Consider the following 14,406-nt stretch of genomic DNA (forward strand, 5'->3'; position numbering starts at 1 on the left):
TATGGATCCTTGAAATAAGGGTTTAAGTGAATTCCCTAAAACACATGATACCAACTACGTGGAAATATAGTTCTCTTCATGGTACTGGGAACTGAACCCAGGGCACTTGACCACTGAGCTTTTTTTTTTTTTTTTTTTCTTTTTTCTTTTTTACATTTTGAGACCTGGTTTGCTAAGTTGCTGGAGCTGGGGGCTGCGGGTGTGTAACACTGCGCCCACCCAGCTGGAAGTTACAGTTCTCGTGGAGGTGGGGTGTGGCACATCTCAGCACCCCAGGTTAAGAACTCCCACTAGAGTCTCTGAAATGGAAACAGAATAAGAAAAGGCAATCCGAGTCTGCGACGAGGGTGAGGACTGCTCTTAAACGAGAGGTTCCAGAGCCCGGGCCCAGGCAGGAAGAGTCCCTCAGAACAAGCTGGGAGGAGATGTGCAGAAGCTGTGCCAGGCCTCTCCTGCCGACAACCTGTCTCGTGTTTCTTTGCAGGGCCTACCTACTCAAGAAACCATGTCGAATGATGATAAGCATAGATCTAGCGAACCCAAGTACTGCGATCCCAGGTGTGAACCAAAGTGTGAGTCCAAATGCCAGCCCAGCTGTCTAAAGAAGCTGCTGCAACGCTGCTCTGACAAGTGCCCAAGAGAAAAGTGCTCACCGCCGCCAAAGTGCCCGTGCCCCCCGCCATGCCCCCCGCCATGTCCTCCGCCTTGCCCCCCACCATGTCCTCCACCATGTCCTCCCAAGCCCTGTCCCAAGCCCTGCTCTCCCAAGTGCCCACCTCCTTGCCCACCTCCTTGCCCACCTCCTTGTCCACCTCCTTGCCCACCTCCTTGCCCACCCTCAGACTGAAGCACTGTGGGCACCACTAACACCACTACCACCACCACCACCACCACTACCATGTGCCATGATCTAGGCTGGACCTGAAACCATGAAGTGATGAAGTGACCAGTAAACTTGTTCCTCTGCTGCTCAAGGTGTCTTGGTGTTTGGTGGACATCAGTGTAGTTTGCTGTTTTAAAGCACAGAGCTACCAGGAGGCAATCCCTGGGGAATGAGGCCAGAACCCCAGACCCTCCACTGCCATGCCACCTTCAGGGACCAGCCCCCTCCTCTTTGTCCCCACCCATCTGCTGCTTAGAGAGAGGTGCCTCTTCTGAAGGGTGTCCCCAGGGGACACCAGCCAAGAGTGGGAGAATCGTAGACATGGTAGGGGCTGGGAGAGTGTGTAACCCCAGGAAGCAAAAAAGAGGTATGAGGAAGAGAAAGGGGTGGGATGTTGGCAAAAGATCCAGGAGGGCTCAGGAAAAGACCTGGTACCTTTTAGCTGTTGGTGGTCCCACTATCTAGTGCAGGGATGACACTCATCACACTAAACTTGACTTCTCTGTTCTCTTGGTGAGGCTGCGAGTCTTCTGAGCACACTGGTCATCTTCTAATGCACTGCTGCTCACACACAAATAGACAGTCTTTAAAAAAGAAAAAGGAGTTGTGTCAGCTGCCTGGATTTGATACTGAGCTATATTTATGTAACATGTCACTTACGGAGAGAATTTCAGTGAAGGGTACATGGGACTTCTACATTTGCGACTTTCTGTGAATCCATAATATTTCAAACTAAAAACTCAAATACAAAAAAAAATAGCTTTGCATTTGGGTAGACCCCAATTAGGGATAAACAGGGAAGGCATTCACAGCCGCCAGGTGAGTAGGGATCATTTACAAGGAGTTAAAGTCCATGCCAAACTGGCTTAATTCACAAAAGGGAATCTATTGGTTCGTGTTACTGAGAATGATATTGGAGGAGGACGTAGAATGAGAACTGCAGAAGCCAGGGCTGCAGGGCCTGGGTGAGTGGATTCGCGCTGCCATTTCAGTCTCCCTCGTCCTTCTCAGGCGCTTCCCATTGTCTTCTAGTGCCCCCGTCCTACGGTAAGGTCCTTGACCAGCTGCAGACCCAACGTGTGGACAGGCCCAACACAAGGATGCTTTCCTCCAGGAAAGGAACCTGACCACCTGGAAGGTCATGGGCCCACCCTGTGACCAAGATAAAACCAGCCGTGAATCACTGCAGCCCACAGTATTTAACAGGAAAAAAGATTCTCAGCTGTCATGGTAAGAGGTCATGAAAGAGCCCGCTGGTTCTCCATGGAATCAGGGGACATCAACAGCTCTCCATGCTTCTGAGAAGAGTGGACACCTGCGAATGGTTCAGGACAGCACAGAGTGTGCCGAGGACAGATGGTCCAAATTGTGCCTAATAAAAAGATACCAGGGACCCCTCCTGATCCAGGTCATGGAATCAGCTAGTTGCAGAAGACAATTTTAGAACAAGAAAGCGAGACAAGGTCTTTAGGATGCTGCTCCCTCGTTTTCTAGATGTGAAAACTAGTAGTCACTTTCACTATCATGAAGAGACCCTGGGCTTCAGGGTCTCCTGGCACAGATGGGGGCTGGACCCCCAGCTCCCCACACTCCAGAGCCATATGGAAAGGGCTGCTGGAGGTTGGGGACTTCTGGCTACCTGGGTTAGGGCACTGCAGGACTGTGGTCAACTGTTGATAATAACAGGAGGAACACGCACCTACCCCAAAGGAAATCAAAAAGAAAGAAAGGAGGGGAAGGGAGGAAATGGTAGAGGGAAGGAGGAAGGAGGAGGAAGAGAGAACAGAATAATGTGACATCCTTTAGCATCTGTTAAATCATTTTTAAATAATAATCCCAGCCCCCAGTGTTTAAAAAGCAGGCCACTGTTGACTGGCATGTAAACAATCCTTTCAGAAAAGCGTCAGGCAGAGTGTGGCCCATGGTTGTCATCCCAGCAACTCAGGAGGCGGAGGCGGGAAGAGCTCAAGTTTAAGATGAGCCTCTGCAATTTAGAGAGACCCTGTCTCAAAATAAAAAATTGAAGGACTGGAGTTGTGGGCTCAGTGGCAAAGCACCTCTGGGCTCCATCCACAGTGCCAGAAGAAAAGAAAATCATTTAGGAAACAATTTGGCAAACATGCGAATGTATATTAAGAGCATCCAGTCTTTGGTTCCCACTTCATTAAACCTGGGCAAAAAAAAAAAAAAGATAATTTCAAAATGCAGGGGAACTATATTTAAAAAGGTGATCATCATCAAGAAACTTAGAAACAATTTAAATATCGTGGTTTGATTACGTGAACTTGGACCTGTCATTTAATAGAATATTTCACAGTCGTTAAAAATGTTCTAAAGAGAGAAAAGTGAGACCTCAGCTGGACATACAGCACAGAGCAATCATCTTTAGCCAGAACTTCTGTCAATAATAACAACAAGGAAATGTGTGGGTGTTCTCGTTATTGGAGGGTTGTAGGCTATGGATGACAAGTATTCTCACTTTCACGGATTCCTGGATTCTCGTCAATGTGCTTTCATTTGTTTTGTAACATGGATAAGTCAGAGGGGTCCCCCAGGAGTCTCGGAAAGACGGGGGGAAGAAGAGCACCTAGGGAGCACGCACCCTGGGGAAGGGACCTCACCCCGGCTGCCTTCCTTCCTGGCACAGCATCTCGGCCCCGGGCCTCCAGGGGGTTCCCTGAGAACATGGGTCAGAGGCTGTGGCCTTCCCGGTCTGAGAACTCCGGGCACAGACTGGGAGGAAGCCAGTTCTAAGAACATGAAAGCGCACCTAGCCAATGTCGTTCTAATTTCTCCCGTGTCAATGAAACCAGAGATAGACATCTTCTAATGGCTACTTTCCCAGGAAAAAAAAAAAAAACGGATCAAAGGCGATTCTGGGGAAGATGGCTAGAATGCGATGAGGGCTCCACCTCTCCACAGAATGCTGTAATTACTCCAAGCCTCAAACAGTAGAGGTTGTGCAAATAAGCAACACCTGAAGAGTGACATCACCAGATCTGTGTAGCACCAACCAGATGGTGCACAGATAAGGAGGCAAGGCAGGACTAGGCTCCTCCGCGCGTGGCAAAGCAGCTGTGAGTGAGGGTCCAGCCCGACAGTCCCGAAAGGAGACACCACCATAGAATCCCCTGGACTGTACCTTCTCAAGAATCAGCAGGAATAGAGCTGGCCTTGATAAGAGGCCTTCTAGGCTTTTCCAGACCTGGACAGCTGGAGGCAACTGGCTTTGAGCTGAGCCAAGGCTCTCATAGGGCTGGGCACGGTGTCACGAGAATGTCTGGCTTTGAAGCTGAAAGAGACCTTAGTGGCATCTGCGAGGTCCACATGTGAATGGCACCCGGGGAGATGGCAAGATAGAGGTCATTATCACAGCAGCCCCTAGTTCTCCTGCCCTGCTTCCACATGACCCAAGGTCCCAGCTCAGGGGCACAAACAAAGGCCCATTCTGGAAGACTTCACTGATAATATGTCACAGCTGTTGGTGCTCAGCCAAAAAAAAAAAAAAAAAGATCGGTAAATATGGCAAAGTCATTTGCCAAACACAGAAAGAGTCTTCAAATCTTAGAAGACTTGAACTGATGGTAAAATGAAGGCCAGGATATGTCTTCCAGATGTATGAAACCTACATTCTCCTCTCACCTCCTGAGCCATGTGCTCTCTCCCGGTCTCAAAGGGAATTCCACTCAGAGGATCTGTGGCTTCTTCCATCAGAAATGCCCTCATCATCTCTCACCCACACCACGGAAGCTCTTACTGGGCCTTCAGTGCTTACCTCCTCCAGCTCTAGCTCCACTGAGCCCAACCAAGAAGCATTGCTAAGGCTCAAAACCAAGCACAACACTCTCCTCCTAAATTTTTAAGAAGGCTCCCTCCCCTTTGCCCACAGAGCACTTCAAATGACCTGACCCGTCCTACAAAAGTCTTCGGGCGAGGGCCCCAGCCTCCTTCCGCAGCCTTAGCCACCACTTCTCCATCTCCTTCTAGGACTTGGCAGGACCCACGGCAGGGTCTCTGGCCTTCCTGACTTTATATGTGCATCTCCAATTCTTCCTCCACTGAGCCCTCCTCTAAATGATCCAGATGAGCAGATCCTCATCTTCTAACTCAATTCAGGGGTCACTTGCTCCAAGAAGCTTCTCCGCCTCCCACCCCGGGGGCAGGCAAGAGGTCCCTTCCTGAGCTCTTACAGCAACCACACCTTCCTCCCTGGGATGCCTCTCATACCCTGCTCTGGTCATCTGTTGATCATCTGACTCTCTCCCTAGACCTGACCCTCTCCAAGATGACAGCCAGGCACAGGAAGCTGACAATCAGTAACAGTAAATGAGCAGGTTCTCAGTGGCACTGGGGGCACTTTCCCAAAAAAGGAGTGAGTGACCCTGGACTAAGCTTCTGTCCACTGTGCTCCCCGGCCTCACTGCATGGTCATCCTCAGAATTGGCAGTGGGAAGACAGGGGAAGGAACTGACTATGGGGGCGCCTGAGGCTGAAAGAAAGGCAGCCTAGTCTTGGTCCCAGTCCTGTCCTTGGCCACCTTCTTCCTTAGGCCACAAGATGCTGGTCCTGCCTGGCCCTCTCCAGGGACGTGCAGGCTCCCCGGAGCCGTTTCTCCCCTGGGAAGGCAGCATGGTGAAGGGAAAGAGCGTGACGTCACACGGGTATCAAGTTAGCTCTGCACTGACCCACTGTGTAGCCAGTGGGAGGAAAGGTCTCCGCGTCTTCACCTGAAGGATGAGACAGAAGTTCCATCGAGGGATGAGAGTGGAGTGATCATGTGGAAAAAAAAAAAAAAATTATGCACGGGAAACTGAGCATAGAAAGCCAGGTGCCAATGATACCTGAAAACCTGAGTCAACAGAGTCCTGCCCCATCTACCTGGGCAAGAGCTGCTTGCCACCTGCTGTGTGAAGCCACAGGTTGGAGGGAATTCCAGGAAGGGGCGACAAATGTCTTGGAAGACAAATAGAGAGCCCTTCCCTCTACTCCATTCCCAAGTTAGGCTCCTTGAGGAGCCAGGGGGAGACTTTTGCATCTCTGAATATCAGAGCTGCATGTGGCATTTAGGACGCTCCGTGACCAAGTGCGGAAGCTAAGATCCAGAGAGGGAAACAACTAAGTCCCGGGAAGTGGGTTGTCCGAAGAGTCTAAGATTTCTGACCCAGACTCCAAAGGGAAAAGGGCGAAGTCCAACAGCAGACCTGAGCCATTTGGAAACATCGTTTCTCCCCATTGCCTGTCTCCGGGGCCCTTAACCTGGGGTCCCTGGTCCCCTGGAGGTGAAGACATGTACATATGTTTATCTTGTCGTGTTCCCCAAACTGTTAGGAGCCACGGTTGGTCTGCATCCTTGCTGTCTTTTTGAAACTTAGACTCCCCAACTTAGCGAGGCCCATGGTCCAGACCCGACACAAGCTCTCGACATGGCCTTGAATGAGGCTCGTTCTGTGCCTCTCGTACAAAGCACGTGCCGAGATTGAAACAAGGAAGTGGAATCAGGTGGCCTCTTACATCCCCCCTGGCCCCGGGAGCCTGTGACCCACGGCTCTGACTCACACTCCCTGTGTAGGTGACACAAAGGGAAGGGAAGGGAGAGGAACCGTGGATTCTCGCCCAGGAATTCACAAGCTGGGTAAGCTCTCCAGAGGCACCTGCTCCCCGGGAGAGACAGGATGAGCGGCATTCTGTGCGGTTCGGCTTTATCAGCCCACTACCCTGTAATATGCAGCCAAGTGAATCAGAGGAGCCTGGGAACTTTTATGATCTCAACAAAGCAGATAGTTATTTGATGGGAACAGGGGGGGAAAGAATGTCCTGCATACACCTGAGTCTATTCTGCTGACCCTAATTAGGCCCTGGCTCCCAGTAATGACAGCTCCAGAGTCTAAAATCTGAAATCTCAGATGGCGTTAAATCAGATTATCCCCAATCTTCCTGGAGGGCTGGGGACAGCCAGAGAAACTAATTAGTCATCTTATCTTAAGATGTTGGGGGGCAGGGCGGTCTCCCCAAAGCTATTCAAGCCACAGCCCCGATACTGGGCCACTAAGACTGATTCTTGAGGGACTTAAACCCCAAATACTCCCGTTCTGTACCCAGGAAAAGCCACCTGGCTGGCCCCTGCTGCATACAGAGGATGAAAGACTGGGTCTCTCTGTGGGAACATTATGACCCCATCAAAGGAGGAAGGGGCCATACACACAGGCATCCACGTACAAAGCCACACAGATTCCTGGGTTCGCCATTCATGACCACCTTGTAGTGTCACAGAAAGTCAGAGCTGGAATGGATCCTTCCGAAACTTTCTTGTTTGAATATCAAGAAAACTGCGGGTGTAGCTCAATGGTGAGCGCTTGCCTAGCTTGCCCAAGGCCCTGGGATTTATTCCTAGTACCTAAAGGGGGAAAAAATCCAGACCAGAGAGGATCAGGAACTGGCAAGAGTTCATACATCTTACACCGATAGAGCCCGGTAGTACACTGTCTAGGCACCACATTGATTAGAAAAGTACAAGTCAAAGACCAAATGTTGAAGTGACAGTAAAGGACATAGAACAAGGAGAACTGGGGCAATCAAGACAGACTTCAAGGAGGAGGTGGGTCCTGAACCAGTACAGATTGCTCTAACATCCTGTATGTAGCTCTATGGCCTGAGTGTCAGTGTATATGTTCTCTAATTGATGGCTCACAAAAAAAATCTGTGAGATGGTATTTTACCTTCTCCAAAAGAGGAAATGGAGGCTCTAGGAAGCTAAGTTGCACATTCAGTATTACACATACTCTATGTAATAGAGCCAGTCCTGGGCCCAGAATTCAGTTATTTTTCAAGATGCCTGTGTCTCCTTTACCAAAAGCTAGCCTTTGACTGAGGGTACTGCTGTGTCAATAGAAAATCTGCTTAAATGAGGGAATGCTAAGATGGATTTCACTTGTTTACTGACCTCCCCCTTCAGAGTTCCCAAGAGCCTCAGACATCGAAGATGTATGTGTTCTTACTGCTGCTATAACAAGTTATCACAAAGGGAATGGCTTGAGACAACAAGAATGTACAGTATTAGAGCTCTAGAGGCCAGAAGGCTGCTCCGGCTTCTGGAGATCCATGCTGTCCTTCCATTTTCAAAGTCCGCAGTAGCCAGTCAAGTAAGTCTTTCACATTGGACGCTGACTCTTATGCCCCCTCTTTCCACTCTATTTTCCTTTTTGTTAATCAGTGCCTTTCAGTTAGACATAATTGTGGGATTCATTTTAACATATTTATAAATGCATATAACAGAATTTGCTTCGTTGCAGTCCCCAGTATGCCTCCTTCCCTCTCCTCTTCCCTCCCTGATTCCCTTCCTCTATTCCACTAGCCTTCCTTCTATTAATTTCTTAACAGATGCATTATAGTTGTACATCAAAGTGGAATCTGTTGTGGTCTGCTCATTCCTGCACATAGCACGGTTTGGTCAGCCCCCTCCCACAGTTCGCCCCTTTCCCATCCCTCCTCCCTCTCCCTCGTTCCTCTTTCTCGATTCCCTGTCTCCCTTCTGTCTTCCTAGGACCCCCCCCCTTTTTGAATTCCTTATTTCCCTCTAGCTTCCTCATATGAGAGAAGACGTCGACCACTTGGCTTTCTAAATCTGGCTTCGTTCACTCAGCATGATGTTCTCAGTTCCATCCACTCACCAGCAAGTAACACATCTTCATTTTTCCTATGGCCAAGCAAAACTCATTTTAAGGATCTTTGCGAGAACACTGGTCCCACCTAGATAATCCAGGATAACCTCCCTATTTCAAGGCCATAACACATTCACAGATTCTAGGGACTAGTGTGCGGACAACTTTGGGAGGCCACTATTCTGCCTTCCACAGGACTTCTGGGGTCAGTTTTAAGAATGTTCCACCATCATTGACCAATTCAATGCGAGGCAGGGAAGCCTTCTAGGGGAGTCACACCCTGGGTTTTATCTAACTGGATTCGCCCCGCGACCTGGGCACATGAGACCTAGTTACTCCATTGTTCTGCTCATCACTCCTTCGCCTACTTTTCCTTGGGCTCAACCAAAGTCACAGAAGTGTAGGTGGCACAAGCAAGGTCATCTCTCTTAGGCATCTGCTTCAGAAAATTCTGGAAATCCTAATCCGGCCTCCCCTCTCATCACCCATGCCTTTCCTAAGACAGCCTCGGATTCTCGTTTCCTCTCACCTGGGTCTCTGTACTCCAACAGCCTCCTGACAAGACTCCTTCCTTCTTCAAGGCTGCCTGGAATGCTCTTGTCCGCGGTCCTTGCCTAGGTGATTCCTACTGTCCCGTAAGACATAGCGCATATTTCTTCTCCAGAAGTCTTCCGGGACCTTCCACTCAAGATCAATGGGGGGGGGGGTTTCTTCTGAGACCTGGGGACTGGCCTCTTCCTATCTTCTTCGGGAAACTGTGAACTGCTTAAAACCCAGGCCACGAATGACTGAAAGAACAAATTAATAAATTCCGTGGTGAAGAATCTCCTGCCCTCTAGGGCCCAGGAGAGTTGCTCTGTGTCTTAAACCCCATTCCACAGGAAAGACAAAGGAGACAATGAGGGGGAGAAAGAATCGGGGAAAACAGAAAAAGGATGGGAGGGAGGGAGAGAAAAGAAAAAGGAGAAGAGCCCGTCCACCCTGTGCAGCACCCCGAGTCCCCAGATGACCTTGGATCTTCAGATGGACCCACAGGAATTCCACGTTCTTCCCCAGGCCTCTGTCTCCCACCGGGTCACCAAGGGTGGCCCATCAATGCTACCTGCACCAGTCTAAAAGCCAAAAGTACCACTTGGTCTCCCCAGCTCACCTTTCAAGAACTTTTCAGTCATCACGCATCCCAAACCAATAAAAACCGTCAAAGGCACTCCTTATTTTACCTATTTCTTAGGAAACGACCTAAACCTACCTCTTTCAAGTTAAGGTTTTAATTGGACCTAAAGTTCATGGGAGGAGTGGAGCGTCATCATTTATAAAGTCCCCGGGATTTGGTCAAAGTTAGCAAACACAAAGCCTCCACTTTGTGGACGAGGGGCGTCTTTCATTACTAATCTTTATCCATTAAAGGAGAACTTCCCCTATGCCCCACTGACTCCCACACCCTGCCATTCCTTCATTAGTGCTAACCACATCGGTACTCATCTGTCTTCCATCCTCTTCCACTGACCATACCCAGGGCATAGCTTCTACGCTCTGGAAACTTACAACCCAGGAAAATAATATGATCTTGCACACAAATAACTGGAATTCCTAATAGCAATGATGCATGGCATAAAAATAGCACAAACAATAGATGCTCTAAGAGTTCGCGAAGTCCGGAATTTATTTCCGGTTTACAGAAACCAGAAAGGGCTCTTGGGTGATGATAGACTCGAGGGGAACTTTCAGAATGCTCAGCGTTTCAGCAGACACAGGGAAGGACAGCGCCTCGGGTGGACTCAACCAGGGTGTAGAGGTGGAGAAAACTGGGTGTGTTGGCTTTGAAACTTTTCCTTTCATCCCTTGGATTTTATTGACCTGAATTCCAAGAAAAAGCTTTCCAGAAAGTAAGGAGACAGACTGACCTTGTTCCAACCTGTCTTCTGGGTCACTATGAAAACTCCGTGAGCAACTCCACTTTCAGAAGTCTGACATAAATCAAGGCTGAGAACATGACCATGGCCTGCCCTCTCCCGCCTTTCTCATCCCCTCCACCCCACTTCCCAGACCAAGAGCAACAAATCACTCCAACTTCCCGCAGGACCTTTATGCAGAAAAACCACTCTACCCCGAAGACGGTCGGCCCCTTGTTTGCTTGGAACCACATGATGCACCATCTTCTTTGGGTCTGGAAGAATAACTCTCCAGGCTCCCTGAAGAGGTCATGTAATCCCCTGGCCCAGACAGACCCCGGGCCTTAGAAAAGAGTCTTCCCATTGGTGAAGATGAGATGAGCAAGGCGGATCTTATCTCTCACCACATCCGGAGCCAGTTTGGGCAGGCCAAGAGCTTCAGCCCTGGTTTAACAGACTGAGATAACATTTGATGGACATTCTTTTCCTGCTGCCGCTGATGGAAAAGATCTGGGAGGTGCCCCTCCCTGCTGAGGTCTGGTGAGGACCCCGAGGCCAAAGTGCAGGCTGATTAACAGGCATCCCAAGCAGTGACTCAGACCATTGGTGATTTCAGAGGAAGCTCGTTATGGTGACTCCACAATTAGGACCTCAACCCACGTGGGCTGTTGGTCCTGCAGGAAGCCAGACCAAGGACTATATAAACGTCCCCACCTTGCCTGGCTCTGCGATCCAGATCCTTGGTTGAGTCTCGTTGAAGACAGGTAAGTGGGGGTATCTGTGCGCGCGCTCTCTCTCTCTCTCTCTCTCTCTCTCTCTCTCTCTCTCTCTCTCTCTCCCCTACTGCATCTTTGGGAAGCCCCAGTTCTGCTCCTCCCTTGCAGGGTATTTTCTTCTGATTTTTGAAGTGGTTTGCCATTTCTTGGGCTTCTCAAACCATTCTGTCTAGTCTCTTTCACCTGACTCCAAAAGGATCAGTCAAGTTGAACAGAAAGGTAAGTTCTATGGGGAGACTAGGGTTTCGGGGTAGGACTATCCAAACAAAAAATCTATTTCCAGCTTAGAGACAGGTGTCACAAGGAGCTGAGACAGCGACAGAAAGAGAAATAAGGATTAATAATCATTTATTCCCCGTCACTATCTCAACTTTTTATGCCTCTGTTTCCAGTTTGGAAATTATTAATGCAGAGCATTTCAAATCTTGTGTTTGTTTCAGATCCTACAAATCACCCTAAAATGTCCTTCAGTGACCAGCAGTGCAAGCAGCCGTGTGCACCCCCTCCGTGTCTGCAAAAGACCCAAGAGCGGTGCCAGGCCCAGGCTGAGGTGGTGTGCCTCCCCCCACACCAGGACCCCTGCCAAGAGAAGTGCCCAGCACAAGCTCAGGAGGTATGTCTTCCTCAGTGCCAGGAGCTGAGCCAAGAAAACTGCCCACAACAAGGCCAAGACCCATGCCTACCTCCATGCCAAGACCAATGTCTGCCTCAGTGCGCGGAGCCGTGCCAGGAGCCTGCCCAGACGAAGTGCGTGGAGGTTTGCCCTCAGAAGATCCAGGAGAAGTGCTCACCCCCTGGCAAGGGAAAGTAGCTGCTCCTATGCCACCTGGGGCCAAGAAGATGGCCAACAGAAAAAATCCAACCCCAGCCCCTGCTCTGGTGACCTTCTCCTGTGGGTGTCCCTGTGGGCAATGTACCCTCTTGCCTTCTGGCCTCCTCAGTATTCCAGGACTTGATCCGTGTCTCTGAAGACAGTTCTCTCCGTGTTTCATCAGCCTCCATGAATGAGTATTGTTCCCGGCCGTCGTGGGAGGTCTCAAATGCAGAAATGGTGTGGTTAACAAGGGACACCACTGAAGCCAAGCACAGTCCTTTGAGCCAAAAATCCACCTAAACCTGGGCTTTCTAATGACCAAGAACTCCTTCGTCTTCCACAGCGGCAGGCACTGGTTCAGCCTCAAAACAATCTGAACTTGATGGACTTTGCACTTATCATCACCACCACGACCATGGGTGTCCAGAAGAGGAGGTGGGTGGTGGTGAGAGACCAAAAACTAAGTCATTTTGTCTCTGCATCCTGATAGCCAGTGATTGGCCATTGCAATGTTGGGTGTGTTTTTTTAAAAAAAAAAAATGAAACAAAAGTATGTAAACGATTGAGTCCAAAGAGCCCAAAAAGAAATACAAATGGGATGTTTGGGTCCTTGCCAATCTTTGAGCTTCCTAGCAGGTCTGTTTGGGGCCCTTGATTTTCACCATGTACGCTCTTTACGATGTGATTTGTGTCTCTCTGATATGAGCTGGTCTGCTCTCCAGCTTCCTTACCTTCTTCTCCCTGGTGAAGGTAACACACATACAATAAAGCTGATCCTGAGTCTGATTCTGACTTGACACGTGCTGGTTCCTTTCTACCTCCCATCGCCTGATGTCCCTGTGGTCATCATTTTATTCCACTTGGGAGGGAAATCCAAGTGGGAATAAAAAAATAGATCTCACAGGGACAACAAAAGAGCCTTCCTCCAGGTGCCTGACCACCCCACAGAGCCTTCCTCCAGGTGCCTGACCACCCACTCACCACCTCTTCAAGGCTCACCCATGAGGAAGCTCAGCAGGAGGCTGGGACCAGCCACCCTCAGCCCAGACCCAGGGTTACTTCCTCGACAACATCTTCCCTCTCTGAGTCTTGATTTTCCGAGGAAAGGGCTGACATGGGGAGGAGGGAAATGGCGGGCAAGAGGCACCCCAAATCCACCCACAACACCTACACGCACAGCCTCGGTGTGAGAGGGAAGAACTAAACATGCCTCTGGGGAGAACAGAGCTGAGGACCAAAGTCATCTGCCCTGCCATCTGGCCAGCTTTCAGAAAAGCCAGACAGCCTAGGTCACCTGGCTGTACCCTGTCACTCTTCTGCCTGGGGAGGAAGCACAGGCTGTGACCTCAGGTGGGGTGAAAGGGCAGAGGACATTCAGGCCTGACCTGAAAGAGCCAAACACCGGCCTGCTCAGCAGTGTCCAGAGGTGCGACCTGGGCCCAGAGGAAGGGCCAGGTCAAGGGCCAGCCTCCTGAGGGGTGAAGGGGCTCCTGATCCATCCCCTGGCCACACTCCCAACCCAGTCCATGTGAGGAGAATCTGCAGGTCAGCCTCTCCCTGAAGGCTCCTGAAGCCCACGTCTCAGACGTTTGGCTGAACTGAGAACCTTTCAGCTCTGAATCAGACTGGCCTCCCCACCTTAGAGATCATTCTAGAATAAGATAGAACTGTGGCATTCTTTGGGGGAAGATTTCAAAAGGCAACACGGAGCATCCCACACTCACTGAGGCTGCGGGTGGCCGGGCCAGGCCCTGAGCTCTGGGGACATCCTCTAAGGGAATCCCAACAGCGGCTTCAGGGAGTTCCGCTGGTCTGGTCCAGGGGTTTGACTGGCCTCATAAAGCCAGTGAGTGATGAAACCACGTTGCTATGGCTCCTCAACAGAGCCCTTCCTTGCCTGACGTAAGTGCCCATGACACACAGAAGCGATTCACAGCAACTGTCTCCTCATTGGCTCATTCTTCCACCTAACAAGTTCCCCGATCACTCGCCAAATGCCAGGCACGGTTCCAGGCGCTAGAGATGGTGAACCAGGTGGCCGGCATCCCTGCGCAGAGCTAAAAGCTCTATTTTCTGCAGGCCACACCTTTCCTCAAATCTCCTGCCTATCTCCAATCCCTGAGTCATTCTTCTCTGGCCTCCCTGGCTGGTGGGTGGGAATTGGTTTTTCCATTGGTTTTCCAACCTCCGAATAAGCCTGTTGCTCCCCAGGACCTAGCTGCTCCCAAGGTCCAGCTACTCCTCGGGGCCCAGCTACTCCACAGGATCAAGACCTGCAGAAAGACTCTCCTATCAGTGAAGCTTCTGACTGGGCTAAGGGAGGCTCATGGACCCAGTCTCTAGCTTAGCTCAAGCCCCCAAAAATGTCTTTGTTCTCTGACTC

The 14,406-nt window shown here is 50.2% G+C and overlaps 2 protein-coding genes across 2 annotated transcripts; both read left to right on the forward strand.

Moving 5' to 3' along the window:
* The first annotated feature begins 505 nt into the window (after window positions 1-505).
* Window positions 506-847, forward strand: Lelp1 (late cornified envelope like proline rich 1). The gene has a single exon (XM_076861555.1). The coding sequence runs from the start codon at window positions 506-508 to the stop codon at window positions 845-847; it is 342 nt and encodes a 113-aa protein (XP_076717670.1).
* A 10,822-nt stretch (window positions 848-11,669) lies between these two features.
* On the forward strand, window positions 11,670-12,020 carry Prr9 (proline rich 9). The gene has a single exon (XM_076863747.1). It carries the CDS (start codon window positions 11,670-11,672, stop codon window positions 12,018-12,020), a length of 351 nt encoding a protein of 116 aa, XP_076719862.1.
* The last annotated feature ends 2,386 nt before the right edge of the window (window positions 12,021-14,406 follow it).

Source organism: Callospermophilus lateralis, chromosome 7, assembly GCF_048772815.1.
Source record: "Callospermophilus lateralis isolate mCalLat2 chromosome 7, mCalLat2.hap1, whole genome shotgun sequence".
NCBI classification, from domain to species: Eukaryota; Metazoa; Chordata; class Mammalia; order Rodentia; family Sciuridae; genus Callospermophilus; species Callospermophilus lateralis.